The sequence below is a fragment of the Cyrtonyx montezumae genome, unplaced genomic scaffold (genome assembly GCF_038088225.1).
Source record: "Cyrtonyx montezumae isolate F1298 unplaced genomic scaffold, pur_monq_1.0 scaffold_26, whole genome shotgun sequence".
Classification (NCBI taxonomy): domain Eukaryota; kingdom Metazoa; phylum Chordata; class Aves; order Galliformes; family Odontophoridae; genus Cyrtonyx; species Cyrtonyx montezumae.
The window spans coordinates 3,793,800-3,815,015 of NW_027072003.1; the positions used below are offsets into that span (position 1 = coordinate 3,793,800).

The 21,216-nt window shown below is 52.0% G+C and overlaps 1 protein-coding gene across 1 annotated transcript; it reads left to right on the forward strand.

Annotated features, from left to right (window-relative positions):
* The first annotated feature begins 1,996 nt into the window (after positions 1–1,996).
* SLC26A9 (solute carrier family 26 member 9) lies at positions 1,997–20,471 on the forward strand. Its single transcript, XM_065740425.1, has 21 exons — positions 1,997–2,071; positions 8,457–8,598; positions 9,531–9,670; positions 9,903–10,013; positions 10,238–10,413; positions 10,569–10,733; positions 11,004–11,156; positions 11,529–11,611; positions 11,843–11,990; positions 12,691–12,804; positions 13,221–13,298; positions 13,594–13,689; positions 15,261–15,367; positions 16,076–16,145; positions 16,368–16,460; positions 16,883–16,999; positions 17,432–17,749; positions 17,977–18,031; positions 18,406–18,551; positions 19,332–19,409; positions 19,699–20,471. Exons 2-21 carry the CDS (start codon positions 8,474–8,476, stop codon positions 19,744–19,746), a joined length of 2,421 nt encoding a protein of 806 aa, XP_065596497.1. The 5' UTR covers positions 1,997–2,071; positions 8,457–8,473; the 3' UTR covers positions 19,747–20,471.
* Positions 20,472–21,216: the final 745 nt, after the last annotated feature.

Genomic DNA, 21,216 nt, shown 5'->3' on the forward strand with positions numbered 1-21,216 from the left:
TTTCCCATCATTCCCAGCAGTAAATGACCATTGAATTATTGCCCTCAATAAGTACAATGTATCTGCTAATATTGATCACCTGTAAATAAGTCCGCACATTGTGGTGCACTGTTATCAGAACCAGAGATAAGCAGCTCAGTAGGTCGTGTGCACCCAGCACTCCATGCTGGGTTCGGGGAAGGTTCTGAGGTGCCTTTGTGCCTCCCTGTGCCCTTCTGCTTTGGGACAGCCCTGCTGCTCCCAGATACTCACCCGCATCCCATACCAACCCTGGCCAAGCTGTCAGGACCGTATCCCATAAGGAGAGCCGGGCTGCAGCAGAGAGGGACAGAATTGGGGTTATGTTAATAGTCACTGAGACTGGAGTTTGCCCAGGAGTGCACCTCCCATTGCAAAAAATGCCAAAGGACCATCGGAGGCTGCACAGGGCTGATCTCTAGGGAGAGCAACACCTTGCAGCTCTGTGATCACACCCAGTGGGACTTTGGAGTGGCTCCAGCGGAGGGGAGCTGCACTGCTCTGGATGCAGTGGTGGTTGGATGACCTCTCCATGGAGCTGCTTCTTCCTAAAGACAGGCAGATTGTAGGGGATGCATGGACTCAGGGCTCAGGTTCAGGTCCCAGACAAGTCATTTGCCCCCGTGTCCCCTGGCTACTTTTCCAGCCCCACACCAGGACGTTGATTTAGGAAGATGAGGTACCCGCCAGGAAAAGTTCCCACCTTAGGACAGCAAAGAGTTCTCCTTCAGCACTGCAGCACAGCAAAGCCCGTGAGGCAGCATGGGCTCTGCTTCCTCTCCCTGTATGCATCACACCTGCAGGACCCCCTGGACCCCTGGGGCCGTGCCCTGGGGTCACACAGCAGCAGGGCATGGTGTGGCCAGGCTGTGCTCCTGCCATGTCACACAGTTCCGTTTCAAAGGGCTCCTTGCCTATCAGGCTGCCCTTTTAAAAAACAGTTGATATGGGTTATTAATGATATTTACAGGAGAAATGCTTGGCAATTATTACCTCTGTCTGTCGGAAGGCAATGAATCAGCCCCCTGTGGCAGCACCCCATCTCAGGGTGTTGCTTTGGCACGCTGCGGACACGCCGGTTGATTCCCATAGCGTGAGGTTTTGAGGCAGTGAATGCTGATGCTGAAGTGTACATGTACCAGAGCTTTCTGCTCTGATGGCCACATCACTGCCCTCGTCCTTCCTGCATCCTCCTCTTCCTCTCTTCCCCTTTTCCCTGTGGGTTTCCCATCTGTGCTTCAGCCTCACGGCTGGAGCAGTGAGGGCAGTGATTCTTTCCCCGCTGGTGATGCACATCTTGGGGACAACGGGAGCAGAGATGAGTTCCTCCCACACCCAGGTGTGTCGTGGTAGTTCTGTGGGTGATGTCCACCTCATCGCTGCCACATCCCAAGAGCAGAGGGGACATGATAGCTCTGTGCAGTGCGGGCTGGGGATGAGCCCTTTGCCCTCACCCATCACTTCCCATCCGATTCCGCTCCTCTCATCTCTTTGAACCTGGAAATGAGATAGAAGCCGCCCTCCCCTGCCAATCCTGCCTTCAAAGCCCGGGGTCCAGGCCCTGGCACAAAGCATCCCATTGTCCCTCTTGGAGCACAAAGGCCAGGAGATGCTACCCAGCGCCCGGGCCAACAAAGCCTCCTCTGCTCACCACGTGTGGCCGGGGCGAGGGAGGGGGCCACTGTCTATGGGCTATTGTCATGGGGAGCCCCAAGCAGCAGGACCTGCAGAGGGGATCAAACAGCCCAGGACCGAGCGGGAAGGGGTGGGGTGAGGGGGGACATCCAAAAAAGCCCTTGTCCCTCTTCAGATCTCTCCTTATCTCCGCAGCTATCTCCTGGGCTCAGCCTGGGTGTACTTACTTGCAATTACCTCGGAGAAGCCAATCAGGCGCCGAGCACAGCCCTCGGTCCCCTTGACTGAGGTGATTTATAAATGACTCACGAGCTTATTTGAGCGCAGAGCTGTGCACAGTAGCTCTGCTCCGTCGCTCTCTGTGCCACCTCCTCGGCTCCGTGCAGGACCAGCCCTCCCTTCGCCCGGCGAGGCACAGGTAACCCCGCGCCAACAATCTGCTCTTTGTCTGGGTGGGCGTGGGGGATTTGCCCTCCGGTTGCACGGCCGCTGGGTGTGAGTTTCAGGATTTGGAGAAGTGGGATTTTTGATTTTTTGATTTATTATTCTTTTTTCCTTCCCTCCTTTTGCAAAGGGGATTTGCAGCAGAGGAGTTGCTGGGGAGGCAGCAACACCTGCAGTCTGAGAGCTCGATTTAGGAAGAGAGGCTGAAAGAGCAGAATGGGTGAATTAGTTATTGCTAGTACAAATCCTGCCATCTTATCCTGGCTGCCTCCTGCTTAGACCCACGGGGGGGATTTATCTGGTGTAGGAGCAGCAGTACTGATGAGAGACCCTCAGTTTTGTGACCCTCATTAACAGAAGTTCCCGTGCATGGATGTGTAACTGGTCCCTGCCCCAAGGATGTCACAGCACAGATTAGACTTTGCACGTGGAGATCTATGCACAACCCATGCCATGGGAGAGGAGCATTCGCTGTGCACAGGAATGCAGTCCAGGTGAGGGGTCTTTGCTGCCCAGGAGAGCAGCTGCATGAGTGCGTGGCTGTGGGCACACAGGCAGAACAGGAGGAACTTTTAGAGCTGGGAGTGAGGAGTGCTGCCAGGCTGAGCCGGGGTGCAGGGGCTCCAGCTCCTCCTGGTGTCATTGCATGGGCTGCAAAGGTCAGTTTGGGCAGCATCCCCCAGACACACACTAGAGAAGAATTCCTCCCTTTGCTGTATGCTGCTGCTCCTGAAGGCAGGATGCTTTCTTCCCTGCAAGCAAGCTGAAAACTTCAGCTGGGACCTGTCCTTCCCTCCTTTGAAGTCAGGTCCTCCAAGTGACACCTGCCACGCAGTGCTTCTGCCCCAGAGCTGAGCTTTCCAGCAGAGAAATGCTCTCCCACCCTCTACCTCTGGGGGAGGATGGACCGGGTGACCCGCAGGTGTTTGTGCTCTCAGCAGGCACCCAGTGCAGGAATGCTGCAGCCCGCAGACTTTTTTAATTCCTTTGGGATTTGCGTTGCCCACCTGTTCTTCAAAGGCAGAGGGCGAGGTCTGTGTCAGAGGCATGCAGAGATTCATGAGATGAGGAGGCCAAGCCTTCGCTTCTGCTTCTAATTCCACTTTCAAACCTTCCCTCCTCCCCATCCCAAGGGTTCTGTATGCAGAAGGAGCAGCCAGGGGGTAAGGAGGAAGGGCACGCCGCTTCCTAGGAACAGAAGCAGATGCCATTAAGGTCAGACACTGCACTCTGCCTGCCAAGGAGCTGGCAACCAGTGCTGCCCGAAGCAAGGTGACACCTCCGGGCACTGCCACCAGCACAGAGCAGGGCAGCTGGCAGCTCCTGGAGTGCTCTCATGGAGCCCGAGCTGGTGATGAATCCCAAAAGTCAGTCTCCATCCTGTCCTCCTCTTTTGCCTCCTCACAGTGTGAGGAAGGACAGAAGAGGTCCCTGCTTCAGGTCGAGGTGGAGCGGCTGCAGGCAGGAGATGCTCTGTGCCCCCAGAGCCATCACTCTGTGCCTTTCCTTTGCTCCAAAGCTCTTTGCTGCCATGTCTCTCCCAGCTGGGGTGGGCTCCAAATGCTCCCAGCACAGCTCAGCCCCCTGGGCACAGCGCTGGGTGCCACTGCAGGAGCTGCAGAGGGCAGGGCAGGAGCTGAGAGCACGCGGGCTGATCAAACACGTCGTGGAAAGAGCTGGCCAAATCTGGGCTTGTTTACCCTGCTGCCAACACAGAGCAGATCTCTGTGCCCACAGCATTCACAGCGGTGTTAAAGGGAGCAGGAGTCAGGCTGCCGAATACCAGCGCTTTACTTCAAGCTCCCTTTGTGCCAAACACTTTGGCTTCACTTTCCATAGCTGGCAGATGCCTGCAGATCTTATTATTCTGGTTACCAAGCGCAGAGCTAGTTTGGTTAGAAACTCATGTGAAGTGGTACATCAAACATTGGCAGCCGCCCAGAGCCTATTTCCAGAGTTCTGCATGGGAGCAGAGCACAGTGCTGCTGCCCTCACTGGGCTGGGTTGCTCCAAACAAGGGGAGAGCCATCTGCCTGGTGGAAATCACCCACTCAACGCTCCAAATGTTGAATCTAAGCAGAAGGAAAGCATTGGTTCCACGCCTGGCTGCTCCATGGTGCAGGGATAGGATGGCAGCTCGGAGGGATGATGCTGCTGAGGCCATCAGCAGATCCACCCTGGCCCTAACAGTCAATCAAGACCAGCTCCTGCTTCCCTCCTCCTCTTCTCTCCCCAGCATTTGTTGCATTGTCCTTCACAAAGGAACCTGAATTCTGCAGGGAGAACAGATTGAAGCAGCTACGTCTTCACTGAACTGTGCTTTGCATTTTTTTTCCACAGCTAAAAGCCCTCATTGGGGTGAGATATTTTTCATCACTGTATGACATACCCTCCCAGCATCAGCCTCTTCTGTTTCCAAAAGGGAGTGATTAATAGAAGGTTACAAACCCACACTGAGTGCATGCTGCTGTGTGCAGCTGGCTGATGATGGAGCCTCTGGTTCCCCACTTCTGCCTGCTCCCCTTCCCCAAGTTATCTCCATCATTAAGAAAGGCATTTATTACCAATAAACTTACACCAAAAACGTAGGACTATAGATCTGACCTTACCTCCTCAAGGTGCTTTCATCCTGCAGATAAGCCCTAGGGCAACACAAAGCTCAATGCAAGTTGGGTCAAGGGGAATTTAATTGTAAAAAGGTGTGCCTGGCCAAACGGCCACAGTGGAGGCACTGCCCTGGTGACGAGCTCCTGGTGAGGGCCATCAGCCAAACTTGGTCCTGATACCAGGAGCCTGGAGAGCATGAAGGACATGGGAGTAGACCTGCAGGGCTGACTGGTATCGACAGCAGGGAGAATTATATCACATCCTTCTGAAATATCTGAGCTGACTGATGACAGAAACCTCCTCCTTCTCCTCTATTTCCTCCTAACTGTGTGCTTGGCAAGCGCAGCTGGACATCGGAGGTGTGAAAGGGAGAAGGTGTGAGGTGGATGCAGGTGTGTGGTGTGAGGCTGAGGCAGAGCTCGGCCTGGGGGAGCATCCAGCATCACAGCATCCAACACCACAGCAGTGTAATACTGCAGCATCACAGCATCCAACACTGCAGCCCCCAGCATGGCAGCATCCAGCACCGCAGCCACCCTCTCCTTCCCCGTGCCCAAGCTCAGAAAGTGAACAACCAAGGGATGCAGGGGAGAGGTGACAGCTTGTCCCTCAGAGATGTGAGGCCCTTCGCTGCGTTGCCCCAGGGCTCCCATGGCAGCTGCAGTCAGAGCTGCAAGCAGGAGCTGGAAGCAGTGGTTCAGAGCAGCTGGAGTCAAGACCTTGTCCTGGTGTCGCAACCAAACCCTTGCACCTGTGCTTGTGGTCTGGGGCCAGACCTTGCCTCCTGGGGTAGGGGAGAGCAGCTTTTTACAGCCCATTCTTGGGCAATGGAGCTGAAAGAGAGATGTTTCTAACAAAGATCCAGCCAGGATTTGGAAGAGGCCAGACCTCTGACCTCTACTAGCAGTCAGCAGAAGATCTGTGTGTGCTCGTGCTTGTGCAAGGAGAGGGAGGATGGAAAGGGGGTAGAAAAAGGAGAAAACATTATTTCCAGAGCACTGATTTTTCCTCCCTAAATTATAGATGGGCATTCCCCGAGTGCCATACTGGGATGAGTTTGGGCCCTTATGTTGTGCACAACGCAGCTCCAGCTCACATTGTTCTCCCACCAAGTTCTGATTCCCACTGCCCAGCCTGGAGTCCCTTTGCTGGGCTGTGCCAACACAGGAAAGCAGCGTTACGCCAATGGGTCCTATCAACGATCACCAGAAAACCTCAATGTGACTTTTCCCAAACAAAGCTATCACCAGCACGGGGACAGAAGATAAGAGCTCAGCAAGTGCACTTGCGAGATGAACACTGGGAGGAAAAGTCTGTGCTTGGCAAACACGAGGTGGTTTGAGATCAGCAGGGCAGGGAGCAGCCAGGTGTGTCCAGGTGGGACTCAGCTGTGACCTGGCACAACACCCGTCACACACATCATGGTCTCAGAGTGACGTGGTCCTGCCTTCATTTGTTGCTCACATCACATATCACACCACAGCTCCATCCCCAGTGTTTCACCACCTCTCCAAGATGCTGGGCTCAGTGGGCTCATCCATGCCATGTTTCTCAGCACCCCCCACCCCAGCTAATATGCAGGGAAATTGATTTTTTGAAACCTCAGCTTGTAATGGGCACTGAACCGGGGGAGCTCTGCTCTCAGAGCTCTTCCCCATCCCCATCCTTTATTTCCATGCCCATATTGGACCAGAGCCGGGTCCATTTGAGGCAGCAATGTGCTGCTGCTCTGCTTTCCTCCCCACATGCACCGCATTGCTCTGCTGTCCCTGTGGTCTTACCCATGAGCACCAGGACAGCTGGTTCTGCCTTTGCTCGGGGTGCAGTCACACAGCTGGTTCTCTTTAATTCCAAAATCTCAAAGGTTTAACCTGCTGTTTGATCTAGGGCAAGGCCGGTGATAAGCCAAGTCAAGAACTTGACTCTGTCCGAGACGCTGACATCATCAGCCTGTTTGTTTAAGATGGAATTTAATCATGGGGATATTTTCCCCTTTATTCTTGCCTTGTTTATTATTTTTCCTGATTGCCAGCACATTTGCTCAGCAGGAGAAATTCATTAAAGAGCTGTGGTATAATCGGCTGATTCAGTCTGTCTGATTGGCAGGCAGGCTGCTGGGCAGCAACGGAGCCAAGAAATAAAGCTGGGAGACCAAAACTGTTGGGTTGTCACCCTTAGAAGACTGTTGTATGGTCTGGATTTGGGGTAGAAAATATTCATGAGGGAGAACAGGAAACTGAGAGCAGAGCAGTGGGGCTGGGACCCAGATCAAGGCTGTGAAGCTGGGGCAGGACTTCTGCAGATTGACATGGGAAGAGCAGAGGGTTTTTTGCTGTAGGGGTTGGAGAAAATCCTTGGATGTTGCTTGTTCCAAAAGGCAGAAATCACAGTCTCATTGGGAAGGGCATTCCCAGTAGGAAGGGATGCAGAGCTGGCAGCGGATGCATGCCTGCAGAGGGCACTGGCTGCAGTGCCTGTGGGTGCAGGAAGATGGGCACTGCCCACTGGGGAATCCTCACCAGGTGCTCAGAGTCGGGCTGGGGGCTCGTGGGGGTCTCCTGAGCTGTGGCAGTGTGGAGCAGAGCCCCGATTCCCAACTGCAGCAATGCTGGTGCTGTTTTACAGCAAGGTGAGCTCAGTGCCACTGTGATTCCTAAGGCAGCGGTGGGGTTGATGACCTCTCTCTTAACCCATTAGCATCATGATTCTGCTGACCTAAATTCCCCCAAAGTTTCATCCGTGTGCATCACACGTTCCTTCCTGCTCCATGCTGCTCACACCCTCCAGCCCTGGGAGGGAGAATGTTTGCTCATCCTGGATGTGTGCTGGCTTCACTGGTACCTGAAAACAGTGAGGAAAGAGGAAGGGGGGTAGGATTTAGATCACCCCACACAGCCTTAGCAACCTGGATGTTGTTTCTTGACCCACTCTCCTGCCTGAATCACCTGCTTTTTCCACCCCCTCTTCTGCTCCTGTGTTGGGCAATGACCCACTTACATCACTGCTGTGCCACAGATCGTGACCAGTACCCCAATCCATGCCTGACCACTTCCTCTCTCCACCCTCAGATTCCCCAGCTTGTAATGCTTCTCCCCTCATCCCAGTCAGGGTAAAATGAGGGCCCTCTGAAGTTCATCAGCTTCTTTGCTAAGACCTAGATACTGCTCAGGACCAGTCCATCAGGATGCTTTGACATCATCATCACTGAAACGAATTAGCAACAGTTATCTTTCCGTGAATCGCTTCCTAGAATAGATCCAGGACAAGTTCACAGCCTCTCACAGCAGATGGGAGGTAGATACGAGTGCAGAGGGTAACAAAACAGGGATACCTTGCATGGGAACAGCAGCACCGGCATCTGCCGTGTCAGAGCTGCTGCATGCGGTGCAGCAGTGCCCACCCTGACAGCAGGTGGGGAAACTGAGGCACAAGACAGCTCAAGCGACCTGCCCGAGGCAAAAGGGGCTGTGAATAACTGCCAGACAACCCAGGGTGGGCTCCGTCCCCTTCATGCTCATTAGCATCCCCTCCAAGTAGCTGGGGAAGGCTCATGGGGAGCAGCAGCACCGGTGCCGGAGAAGCCACTCCCAGCGCCTGCCCCTGCAGGGAAACTATTTAGGGTGGAGATGTTCAGGGAGAGCTCCCAGACTCTGGAGGTGTCCGGTCTGTTATACCGCAGGTGGGGCCAGCTCCAGTCACATTCTTGGCTTTTCTTGTTCTTCTATTTATTTATTTATTTTATTCTGGGAAAGATTTAAATGATCCAGAGATGAGCCACGCCAGACCCCGCTATGCCATCGAACGCCCTGCGTACTCGGTCAGCCTCTTCGATGAAGAGTTTGAGAAGAAAAGCAGAAGTTATCCCGTTGGGGAAAAGTTGAAAAACCTTTTCAGGTAACACAGAATCCTAATGCTACTCCTGGGGCAAAACTACCCCGGAGTCTGGAACTGGGTTATAATTTGGGCCTGGGGACATAGCTCGCATTTTAATCCTGGGAAACCTCCACGGTCTTTGATGGATGAAAGGCATGGGATAAATGCAAATGGTGCAGATGCAGGTGGAACAGGATGCTGCTCTCACTGCCCCAGCTGTTACACTGTGAGGCACAGAAGCAGAACGCTTTGCTCCAAGTGCTTTTGGGGTTTTCCAAGTTTTATTAACAATGAAAAAAGCATAAATGGTGATAGAGGTACGAGCGAGTTGTCTTTTTCCTTCAGCTTCCCAGCTGGGATTTCCTTTTGTCAGCTCCTGTACTGGCTTCCATTAAAAAAGATGAGTTATCCTGCTGGTTGCTGTCCTGGAAATGTAGCTCTACTCCCTGGAAGGGTGAAGGCAGTGGTGCAGGGAAGGAGAGCACACGTTGGCAGGCAGAGGTGTGAAAAGCTGCACGTGTCAGCTCAGGAACAGTGCTCTTTCTGACATATTTGAGGTTTTTTTTGACCGAGCTCTTGCAGAAGTTCATCTCTGGCTCTACAGAGCTGCTCCATCAATCTCTGAGCTGTGTTTCAGCTCAGAGCTCACCGACCCCTTTTGTACTAGAAACAAAGACTCAAGACAATGGGCAGCCAGATCCTTCAGAGCTGTGCAGCACTGGGGACTTCCAGGGACTGGCCCCACAGTAATCCTCCACGGCACAGCCAGCAGTTAACTGCAAGAGCCTTGCAAGAGCCTTGCACACCCAAAACATTGTGCACATGATTTGGCATCGGGGAAAGGCTGAGACATTCCTTGGAAAGTCCTTCCTTGTTTCCTTCCTTGCTCGTGTCCCTGACTGCTTCCTTCCTTCTTTACTTCTTTGCATATATATTTTTTTTGTCTCCTCCAGATGTTCAGCTTCCAGATTCAAGCTCATTCTCTTCAGCCTGTTCCCAATACTTGTGTGGCTTCCCAAGTATAAAATCAAGGAGTACATTTTGCCCGATGTTCTCGGTGGGGTCAGTGCAGGGACAATCCAAGTGCCTCAAGGTGAGCAGCAACAGCTTTCCCGGTCACTGGGAGGGGATAGCATACAGTCTGTGGGGTGTAGCTACTTCACTGCTGGCACACGCAAACCCGAGCTCACCCTCCCATATGTTTGTCCCTCTATGTTCCTATGGAAACCCTCCCTTTCCAGCTCTGCCTGGAGAGCATCACTCATGCTGGGGTGCTCAGCTCTGCTCGACCAGGCTGACCTGCACCTTCCCTTTGTGTTTTCCAGGGATGGCTTTTGCACTGCTGGCCAACCTGCCTCCTGTCAACGGGCTCTACTCCTCCTTCTTCCCCTTGATAACGTACCTCTTCCTTGGTGGTATCCACCAGATGGTCCCAGGTGAGTGTGCAGAGCAATTCTCTGTGCAGGACAGCTAAGTACTGACTGGATGGGAATAGTCGGTGTGTCCTGGAGTAGCAATGTTTGGGCAGGCATGGCTTACGCTGTCCCTGATCCTCTGATGGGCTGCATGACTCGTTCAGGACAGCCTAACCAGTCCGAGTGCTTTCCAGGGCAGGACGCTCTCCAGAGCAAACTACTGACATCACTGTGTTGTGCCAAAGGTACTTTTGCAGTCATCAGCATTATTGTTGGCAACGTCTGCCACGAGCTGGCTCCAGAGTCAGACTTCCAGTACTTTAACCACACTACCAATGAGACCAGCGTGAATACCACAGCCATGGAAGCAGCCAGACTGGAGATCTCTGCCACGTTAGCCTGCCTGACTGCCATCATACAAGTAAGGACTCTGCACCACCCCCGTGTGCCCCGTCCAAAGCTGACCCCCAGGGATTCACCCACCCTGGAGCAGAGGCGAGGGCTGGGTGCCGGTGCTGGAAGTGGCCTCACTGGGGCTGGCCCATTTCTAATAATTCCTTGTCTGTCCTACCCTAGCTGTGCCTGGGATTCGTGCAGTTTGGCTTTGTTGCTATCTACCTGTCAGAGTCTTTCATCAGGGGCTTCATGACAGCAGCAGGGCTGCAGATCCTCATCTCCGTGCTCAAGTACGTCTTCGGCTTGACAGTCCCATCTTACACCGGGCCCTTAGCTATCGTCTATGTAAGTGGGTGCTTGGAGAGGGGCCTTCCCTGTACCTCCTCCCCACCACACCACAGGCACCGCAGTCATTGTGCTGGGGAAACTGGGAGTGGGAGAAGGGGAGAGGCTGGAGGGAGGGGGAACGCAGCTGGCTGCACACCCGCACTGCTGCCCCATCACATCTCAAGGTGTTTGCAGGCGATTACTATAATGAATATTCTCCACTGTGCTGTCCATTGTGTCTGGAGTCTCTGGTTCCCACGACGCCTTCTCCTCTTCTCTCCCTTTCAGACATTCATTGATATTTGCAAAGGTCTGCCCAAAACCAACGTGGCCTCCCTGGTGTACGCCTTGATCAGTGCTGTGCTCCTGATCGTTGTCAAGGAGCTCAACCTGAAGTACATGAAAAAGATCCGGATGCCCATTCCCATGGAGATCATCATCGTAAGTGACGTGTGAGCTGTCCCTCAGACCTCCAAGAGACAGACCTTCCCCTCCCATCTCAGCCCTGGGCACATCCAGTTCTGCTCAGAGAGGGTCTTTGGGGGAGTACAGCGTGTCTGTGCTCAGTACAGTACACTGGGGTCAAAAATTGGGCCATCCTCATGGAGGATATTGTTGGAACCCAGCTCACCCCTCTTGGACTGCACCTGCATCCTGGTGATGCCAAACATGAGAAACAAATCTCCTGCCTGGGACGTTCCAGTCTGAATTTAGTGCTAATTTTCTACCATCAGCCCCAGGAGTACAGCTTAATGCTTCTGAGAGAGCTCATGTTCTTTCTGCTCACAGCTCTTTCACTCTCTGCACTTACAGGTAATAGTTGCGACTGCGATCTCTGGCAGCTTTAACATGCCTGAAAAGTACAACATGCCAGTGGTTGGGAAGATCAGCATGGGGTAAGCACGTGTGCACATCTGACTCACCATCCAAATAATTTCCCTTCCTCCTCCTCATTCTGCAGCCTGGAAAACCCCTCCCTGCTCTACAACAATCCTCTACAAACATAATGTGCCACCATCTCCTGACCCCACGCACAACTCAGACACATTTAGACACCTTTCCCAATCACACATCCCTGCCTCCAACGCTGGTGTCCCAACCGCCTCTCTCCTCTGTTCCGAATACAGGTTCCCAGAGCCCACCCTGCCCCTGGTGAACAAGTGGAAGGACATGATTGGCACGGCCTTCTCACTCGCCATCGTGAGCTACGTGATCAACCTGGCCATGGGGAGGACGCTGGCAGCCAAGCATGGCTACGATGTGGACCCCAACCAGGTAACGCTTGCTCTGGAGAGATGCAGGAATGTTCCCCTGGCTCTCAGGCGTGAAAGGAAGACCTTGCTGCATGAATGGGAAGCTTGCAAGTGCACGTGGCTGCTCAAAATGTACGTGCTTCTCCCACACGCGTGGCAGCTTGCCAGGCAGGGGCTGAAAGGACGTGGCAGATCCATTTCCTACAGGTGGGAGAGGCACTGCCAAAGGGGGGAGAAGACTTAGCTTCAGCTCACTGCTTTGCTTTCCCTCCAGAGCTGAGGTTCCAGCCCCAGCTTCTGGCTCAGATGGTGTTTGTGCAGGTTGTTGAAGCACAGTGAAGCACGTGTGATTCTTACCGAGCAGACAAGGGCCTGGATTCCTGGTGTGTCACCTAGATACTGTGAGAGACAGGACATCAAATAATCCTCTCCTGTCATCGCTGGCACAGTGGTAGCTTTCAATAGAGCCACGCATACCACATGAAGCCCTGCCCTTAGTATGTCAACAGTTGACAACGTGTTTGCATGGCATGGTGCTTCCACGCTTCCCATAGTGGCTGGGGATCATCTCAGCTCTTCTTGAAAGGAAAGGGGACGCAGAGGGTTATGTCCTCTCCCTGGGTTGGGCTGGGGAGCTGGGGGCTGTGCTCCTCTTCTCAAACACCTCTATAGGGCAGGAGTGGAACTGCTCACTCTGATGGCTGTGCTCTCCTTCTCCACAGGAGATGCTGGCCCTGGGCTGCAGTAACTTCTTTGGATCCTTCTTCAAAATCCACGTCATCTGCTGCGCTCTCTCCGTCACTCTCGCTGTGGATGGGGCAGGAGGGAAATCACAGGTCAGCACTCCCCCATCTGCAACGCAAACCCCTGCAGAGGTTCATGCTGCCAGCGTGACATCACTGCTGCAGGACTGAAAAAGCTCCGTGTAGGAGCACTTCACATTGCTGTTAAATAGAAAATGGACCCCCCCAGCCCCATTTTTCCCCGGACGATTCCCTGGACCTGTCTCACACATAGGGCTGTCAATGTGTGCTCCCAGTCTGGCTGCTCAGACTGAGCAGAGCAGAGCTCCCATGTGGGGGAAGCTTGGGGCTGTCTGTGAGAACTGGGATGTTCTAGCCTGCTTCTCAGAGGCAGTTGGCTGCTCACACAGTCCTGCACTGCCCAGATCCAGTGTTGGCTGAAGCAGCAAGAGAGCAAGAATCAGGAGGGGGTCAGAAGTTTGATGAAATGGTTTTTCTCCCTTGTGCAGGTGGCAAGCTTCTTTGTGGCTCTGGTGGTTATGGTGACCATGCTTTCTCTGGGGATCTATCTTGAACCTCTTCCAAAGGTAACATATCCAAAGGTGCAAAAAGTGCAGCAGCATCATCCCAGAATGCTCTCAGCCTTGCTTCAGAGAACTCACCGAGCCTTCTTTGATGCAAACCACTGCACAGCACAGTTTGCTAAGGACTGAGGTCCTGTCTGCAGGAAACAGTGATCTTTTAAACCATTATCCTCCAAACTGTGATCTTTGTGATCTTCATCATCCCCACCGTGCTGGCGGGCTGGGAAAGCATCTGCTGCAAAATGCAGCACATCCTCAGCACCACGCACCTGGTGACACCGTGCCCTCTCCTCCCTAGTCTGTCCTGGGAGCCCTCATCGCTGTCAACCTGAAGAACTCCCTCAAGCAGTTGGCTGACCCCTTCTACCTGTGGAAGAAGAGCAAGCTGGACTGCGTGAGTGCCTGGGGATGGGGGGGACCCCTGCATCCCTCCCGGGGAAGGTGGGCTTTGCTCTGCTGCTGTGCTCCATCCACTTCTGAGTGGTCCGGAGCCGTGGCCTGGCCACACATCGTGGAGGCTGAACTATTACCTGCTCTGTTTAAATGCCAATCATCGGCAGGAGCCTGTTTGCCCAGAACTAGCCAAACCGGCCCTGCTCAATATCTAGGAGTCATGACTTAAAAACTCACACAATAGCCCTCCAGGGTGAGGAGAGCCCTTCGCAGCGATAAGGACTCCAGGCACTGGTTGATGTATAAACCTGAGGGGGGGGCGTGAGGGGGGAGTGAGAACGGAATTTGGAAATGTCTGACATAAAAAGACAGTGTTTGAACAGGGCTCCCAGGGCTGAGTGGTGTGTGTGGACACCGAGCCAATATCCTGTCAGGCCCCGGCACGCTGCCTTACCGCAGGCATGGGGAGTCCAAAGGGGCTGACCTGAGTCATCAGCAGCTTTCCCAAAATGCTGTTCAGAGGAGATGGGTGAGCAGTCCCAGCTGAGCTCTGTGACGTGAGCTGGAGGCACAAGCCCATTGTCCTAGCACAGGGCTCCCAGCATCCTGTCTTCAGTGCCAGGAGAGAGGACAAAGCAAATGCCATTGGGGTGAACTTCGTTCTGCTGACCTTAATCCCCCTGGAATTTGAACTAGATTCAGTGTCCTTCCTGTCCCAAACTGGGGAATACCTCTTCAGGGTGTTGTCACTCCACTGGTGTCCATTAGCTCAGGTCCAGTTGTGTTCCATTGCCAACAGTGGGGATTGCTCCACAGGCACAGAGCTGTGCCCAGTCCAGAGGAAGAGAATTCACACGTATAGGCATCATTCTTAATCTGACATTAAGACGCCAAAATGATCAAAATTACCCTGATTTGACCGAGATCAAAGTCAGCTCCTCATAGTCTTGAGGATGAGCTTATAATCCCCTGATAATAATTCTCTCAAGGCATGTTTATATAGGACTAATTTCATGTGGACGGAGAAGCTCGCGTGGTAATGTATAAAAATGACAATGATGGGGCTCTGAGCTGAGAGGTGGAGCAGGTTTTGCTATGCCCTGTCACACTTTGACACCAGATCCGCTCGGTGCTCAGGTCAGTTACAGCAGGCACTCAGGCAGATAGATGCTCAATCCTCCTAAACGCTCTGACTGACAGCAGGAGCTTTTCCTGGGGGTGGGAGTGCGACCCTGCAGCAGATGGTCTGATCTGCAGGAGCCTTTTCTTGGGACTTTTTGAGCTGAATGAGTGATGGGAGGGAGGAGGGGTGGGGGTGATGTAGCTATGAAGAATTACACTGGTTGCTTTACAGCTGAAAAAACTGGGGCTTCTGGCAAGCTTCCCAGCAGCAATGCTTCACACGTACGCATGCAATAAGCAGTGTAATTAGAATAGCTGCAGCACTCTTTTGATCCTCAGCTGTGCAGTTCTTTGGGTCCCAAACATCAGCACGAGCCATTTTCCAGCCCTCGCTGTGCTCCAGCCTGGGGCACAGCAGAAGGACCGTGCCATGCCTTTCTCTTTCTGCAGCTGGTCTGGCTGGTGAGCTTCCTGGCTGCCTTCTTCCTGAGCCTGCCCTACGGAGTCGCGGTGGGTGTGGGATTCTCCGTGTTGGTTGTGGTTTTCCATACCCAGTTGTAAGTACCACCACAGCTCCAAAAAACCTAAAGGAGAAGGAAACGTCTCCCAGAGGCAGAATAATAAGCAATAGGTTATTTTCATAAGCAACCTCTGGCCCGTGTTTCGAAGGAACGTGCAGCCTGAGCCTGGGGGAGTGCAGGTGTCCTCCCCGGCCCCTGGAATGTGCAAACAGGAATGGCAGGCGCTAATTTACTGCCTGCATTCCCACTCCTGAGCACGGTTAGTGATGTGCACATCCCAAGGCAGGGGGATGTCAGAAGGTATTTACCTCAGCCAGAAAATCTACCTGCATAGTTCCCAGCAGAAAGCGTTGCTCATAGAAAGATAGAGCCCCATGGATGTGCAGAGACACGCTATTTTTAATCCACAAAGCCCTTCATTAACACCTCCCAGACTGGGAGCTCAGGTAAAGCCAGTCTGCCCCTGGGGTGGGGAGCCCTGCCAGGAGCAGGCTTGCAGCCAGACATGGGATCCAGTTGAAGTGCTGCCCAGCTGCTCTGCAGCCTTGTGCTGGGTCTTCCCCTGGTGAGCAATGCAGTCCCGTGGGCCGGCTGTGTTCTGCCAGCATCCAAGCAGGCTCTGCAGGGCTGAAATGTGAGCATTTTCCTAAAGCAATGTTTCAAATGCTGGTGATGGGAACGAAGAGAAGCAGTTTTCTTCTTCTGTGAAGATCTGCTCTAACTCTGCTTGGATTTTTCTCCCAGCCGGAATGGTTCTGCACTCGGCCAAGTAACATCCATGGACATCTACAAGAACCCTAAGGCCTACAACAAGGTAAGCAGAAGTTAAAATATCCTCAGAGAAGAAGCTGTTCTTTGCCTCTGGTGCCCATTGTGACCAGGAAGCCCAAGTTTCTGTCCCACTGAGGCTGTTTGCTGCCTGTTCAGGGCTGCTCTTCGCCGTGGCTTTCCCAATTACCTGCTGCCCAAAGCCCTGACCACCCTGCACCCCACGGAGCCCCACCAGACCTGGTCTGAGCTCTCCTCTCTGTTGCAGGTACACGAACTCAACGGGATTAAAATTGTGACCTACTGCTCGCCACTGTATTTTGCCAACTCAGAGATATTCCGCGAGAAGATTATAGCCAAGGTGAGCAATGCCCTGAGAAATTCCTGTTTCCAGCCAATCCCCAATAGCTCTTGCTCTCTCCTATCTTGCCAGGCTGAGATAATTAATCCTAGGGTCATCATGAATGACACTCTTCTTGAAGATCAAGAGATCTATCAGCTCTTCTGCCCTTTTCTCTCTGATCTGTTTTTAGATCTCACTTTAGAGGTTATATTTGAATCTTGGCAAGGCTCCTCCTTCAGGCTCTGCCACAGCAGTCACTCTGCTGCACGTGTCCCTCCCTGCACGTGCCCACCCTGCATTACAGGACATGGTGCTGTCCACCACTCTCACGGCTGCTGCTGCCCTCCCATGCCACATGCCACAGGCTGGGAAAGCACAGGGAGATCTCTGACTCTGGGGCTTTGAGGCTTTTCCTGAGAAACTCTCTCCCTTTTCTGCAGACCGGAGTGGATCCTGGTAAAGTGTACTTAGCCAGGAAGAAATATGTGAAATGGCAGGAGAAGGGGACAGCGCAACCGCCAACGAAGCCGCCAAAATTCTTACTGAGGCAGAACAAGGTAACTCGGTTTGGGTGCCTGCGTTGCTGAACAAAGCTCCCCACATCTCCATAGGGGAGCTCCTCTCAGGGTAGGATTTTCTGCACTGTCTTCCCAGTCACGTTTACCACCACCTGCAGCCTTTCCTTCCCACCCACAGCTCCATTCCTCCCAATAGTCAAAACCTTTATGTGCAGGACAGCTGGGAGCAGGAAAACGGTATTGAGAGCGAGATTGGAACGACAGTGAACAATTTGCTAGAAAGAGGACTTGCTCTAAGGATGTACCTATGTCAGCATTTCAGTTCAAATCCTCCCCTTGTGAAGCACATTGCCCAACCATCCCATCTCGGTCCCTGAAAAGGTCCTGAACATAATTCATTGCAAAAAGGAAAGTGTTTCTCAGCTCAGAAAGAGCAACAGTGCATGATTGCTTACCTCTGCTTTCCCACAGACCTTGTCTTTGCAAGAGCTCCAAAAAGACTTTGAAAGCACCTCTCCAACAGACACCAATAACAACCAGACGACTGCAAACGGCGCCAGCATCTCTTACGTCACGTTCTGCCCTCCTGCCAACAGCACCGGGCAAGTGCACACCTCCAGTGAGCTGGGCAGCACCACCACCCTGCAGGGAAGCACCTTCAGGGTCATGCCAACTGCAGACAGTGACCCCATGGCCACGGCACCGCCCTATGTCAGCTTCCACACCATCATCCTGGACATGAGTGGGGTGTGCTTTGTTGACCTCATGGGCACAAAAGCATTGGGCAAGGTGAGTCTGCTACGAACGCAGCCAAGCTCCTTACCACCCAGGTACCTTCCACTCCCTTGTGCAGTTTAGATAAAGATGTTTACCCTCCTCAGTAGGAGGTTTGTGTGAGTTTCTCCTTCAGCATTCCCAGGACACGTGTAAAGTCTTGGATAAAAGACTTCATGCATAAACACAAAGCTGGTACAGCAGCATTATTAATCCTATCTCTCTCCTCTCATCCCTTCTAGCTGTGTTCCAGCTATCAGAAGATTGGGATTAAAGTGTTCTTGGCAAACGTGCATGGTAAGAATCCACGAAGAGCACACTTCCAATTTGCATTTCCTCCATTTTTGGACTTCTTTGTTTTCTTTATGCAAACTGTGCTAGCTGTCATCCCTTTGTAGAACCGAATCAGAAGAGACGAAAGAGTAGAACTGATGAAAGAACGGAAGAAACGAAGGAGAAACACTGTTCTGTGTCTAATAGGTTCCTTCTTTTGGGACGTGATATTATTGGAAAATCTCTGCATTTAGCACGTAGAAAAATAGACTGGCAGTAGAGTAATTAAGCAAACTATTCATTCTGGACTTGCTTAGAGAACCACCATCAGCCGTGTCTGCTTTCAGACACATCCTTCTTTGCTCTTGCCCTGGTTCAGGCAGTTTTCTTTTCCCCAGCCCAGGTGTACAACGACATTAACACAGGTGGAGTTTTTGAAGAAGGAGGTCTGGACCGAAAGCACATCTTCCTGACGATCCACGATGCTGTTTTGTTTGCACTAGCAAATATCAAAGAAGTCGTCCACCCGCCCATCTTAGAAGAGGTACATTTGCTCCCCATTTGCTTTCTCTCCAGCTCACAGTACTGCACTGTGTCCGTGCATGGTGCCAGCACAAAGGAAGAGCGAAATCTCACTCATGCACATAATAAACGTTCTTGTTTATCTTAAGTGGTAAAGGTCTAAATCCAACAAAATATTTCATATCCAAATTCCATGTACAAGCCAAGCACTCGCTGATTGAATTGCATTAATCGGGAGGTCGGAAATGTAAATGTTTTTCTGCAAAGCCTGAGCTGGGAGATGAATGTTGTCGCAGCCGGTAGAGGCCAAAGGAGCTGTGCCAGGTCTGTGCTCTCTGTTTGCTGTTGGCTGGAGCACACAACTGCACTCAAGGGCAGAATATGGCCATTGCAGAAGGAGGCAAAGCAAATGCACCTGCCCTTGAACATCCATGAATGCTTCTGTTGGTGGGAAGAGAAAAGGTCAAAGCAGGAATGTGGCACATGCTGACAGAGGGTCAGACAGGTTATTTCCCCAAACATGGGTTGCTTTATTGCATAATAACCAGAGCTAGAACCAGGGCAGTGTTACTCAGTTATCTCATAAGAGTAAGTTTACGTATGCCTTATCATTGCAGTGATGTGTAAGTGCTAGCTCAATCAGAGATGATAAACAGCTGCAGCAGAATTCCACCTGTGCCCTTTCTGCTTGGGCATTTCCCTTTGTGCATGTGTGATGGTTTTAAGCGTGGGCTACTCATTTCTTTCATTGTGTTTGTCCCTGAACTCTGTTAATTTCTGAATTTGATTCTTTCCTGTCCAGAGGCCGAATCAGACAGAGCTCTCCATCTACGATGAGTCTGTGGATGAAAGCAGCTCAGAGTTCACAAACTTGGAGGAGGTTAGTCCTAGTGCCAGGGATCACTTCTCCAGCTGTGGGCATGAGGGAGACCAGAAGAGGTGGCTGGGGTTGATGAGGTGGGACATCCACCCTGTAACCAGAAGGCAGGTCCTCAGGAGGTACTGCCCAATGTTAACCTCTCTCCCCCCCCCAGCAGCTTCTCATAAGGAGGGGGCCAGGGAGAGGCTGGGGCTTCAGCTGACATCTCTCTGTGTGACTGAAGCACACGCTGAGTGTGTGCTCTGCCATGGCACCAGCCCTAACCCAGCACTTATTGTGTGCCCTCTAGGAGATGTTCGGAAGCATGTTCCATTCAGAGACACAGACAGCACTGTGAGCCTCGTGCTGACAAACCCTCCTGGACATTCTCCTCTCTCCCATCCCATCAAGAAGAGCTGCACTCCTACCCGGGAATACAAAGAGTTTGCAAAGCAAGAGGCCATCACGCCTCTTGAACTGGTAAATTTCTCCTCTCATTCTGCTTCTGGTGCTCAGAGAAACGGCCTCTGGAGAGGACAACACCGAAGCAGGAACTCAGGAAATGTCATCCCATTAATCACAGAAGAGAAGAAAGCTCACCCGGTGGCAGGCGCCTCAGCACAGGCGATAATGAGTTGGTTTTGCCACGTGCTTGCCTTTTTCTCACACGGTTGCACTCTTCTGCCCACAGAGGCATTACACAACTTGGGCATCCCCCTTCTTTCTTTTCCTTCCTCCTCGTTTTCCTGATGAAATGAAATTAAGCAAATATTACCAGCCTCTTGCGGCTTTGAATGGCAAACAAAAACAACTCTTGCAAGGTGCAGCCTGCAAGGTAATGTTGTTTTAAAACGTGCACTGACTGTTGGGGTGTCTCGTGCTTCCCCACATGTCTGCAGGCTCCAGTTAAAATCCTTCCTGACATTCGTAGGCATCTTCCTTCTGCCTGAACAGGGCTTCAGAGAAGGTTTTTAGACTGTGCATATCACAGCATTAATTCCAAGGGTGTTCTGCCTCTCTTCCCATCTAGTTGACTGCAATACCTAAATGATTCAGTCTGGCATGTGGATTAGTGTTTTGGGGAGATATTTTTTTTTCCCCAACTCATTTTGACCACAAAGAAAAGGCGATGCAGGGACAGGGAGGAATCCCCTTCTGCACACTGCTCGTACAGTGATAGATGCAGGGCAGCAAGACTGAAATTTCAGCCCATTTTATATCTGCAACTAATAACACCTGCACTACGGAGGGCTGCTGGTGACAAGCTCTCAGAGGTCACCCGGGCAGCAAGGGAGAACTCTTCTATACGTGACACTTCTGTAACCATCCTCTACTGCATATTTCATGATTTTCATTAAAACTCAGATCGACAATACCGGGACCAGCTACCTCTCAGGCAAACAAGCCTGACACTCGAACCCAGAGACAGACAGATGAGATCTTAATCATTTCTAGAAATCTGGCATTCTTTTATATTTGAGTGATGCTAATAACAAGTGCTATTTTAGTTTCCCTTTCTGACGTCTTCCCTTCTCACCCAGTGCTGATATTGTGACAGTAATGACAAGATAACAATCTAAAGCCTGAAAGAATCTAGGCAGAAGCCAAGAGTTAAAGGGACCATTCTCCAGTGCATTTCAACCCCACATATGGCTTTGATGAAAATAAGGCTATAGAAAATGCAGTATGTGTTCAGTTGCAATGAATACAACTATTTCTGTTTGATTTTCAAATCCTCCTACAAAGCATTTCCGGCACTGGGATGAAACACCAGAGTCAACAAGCAAAACTGAACAGTAGCAGAAGCAAAACTGAACTCTGTTATATT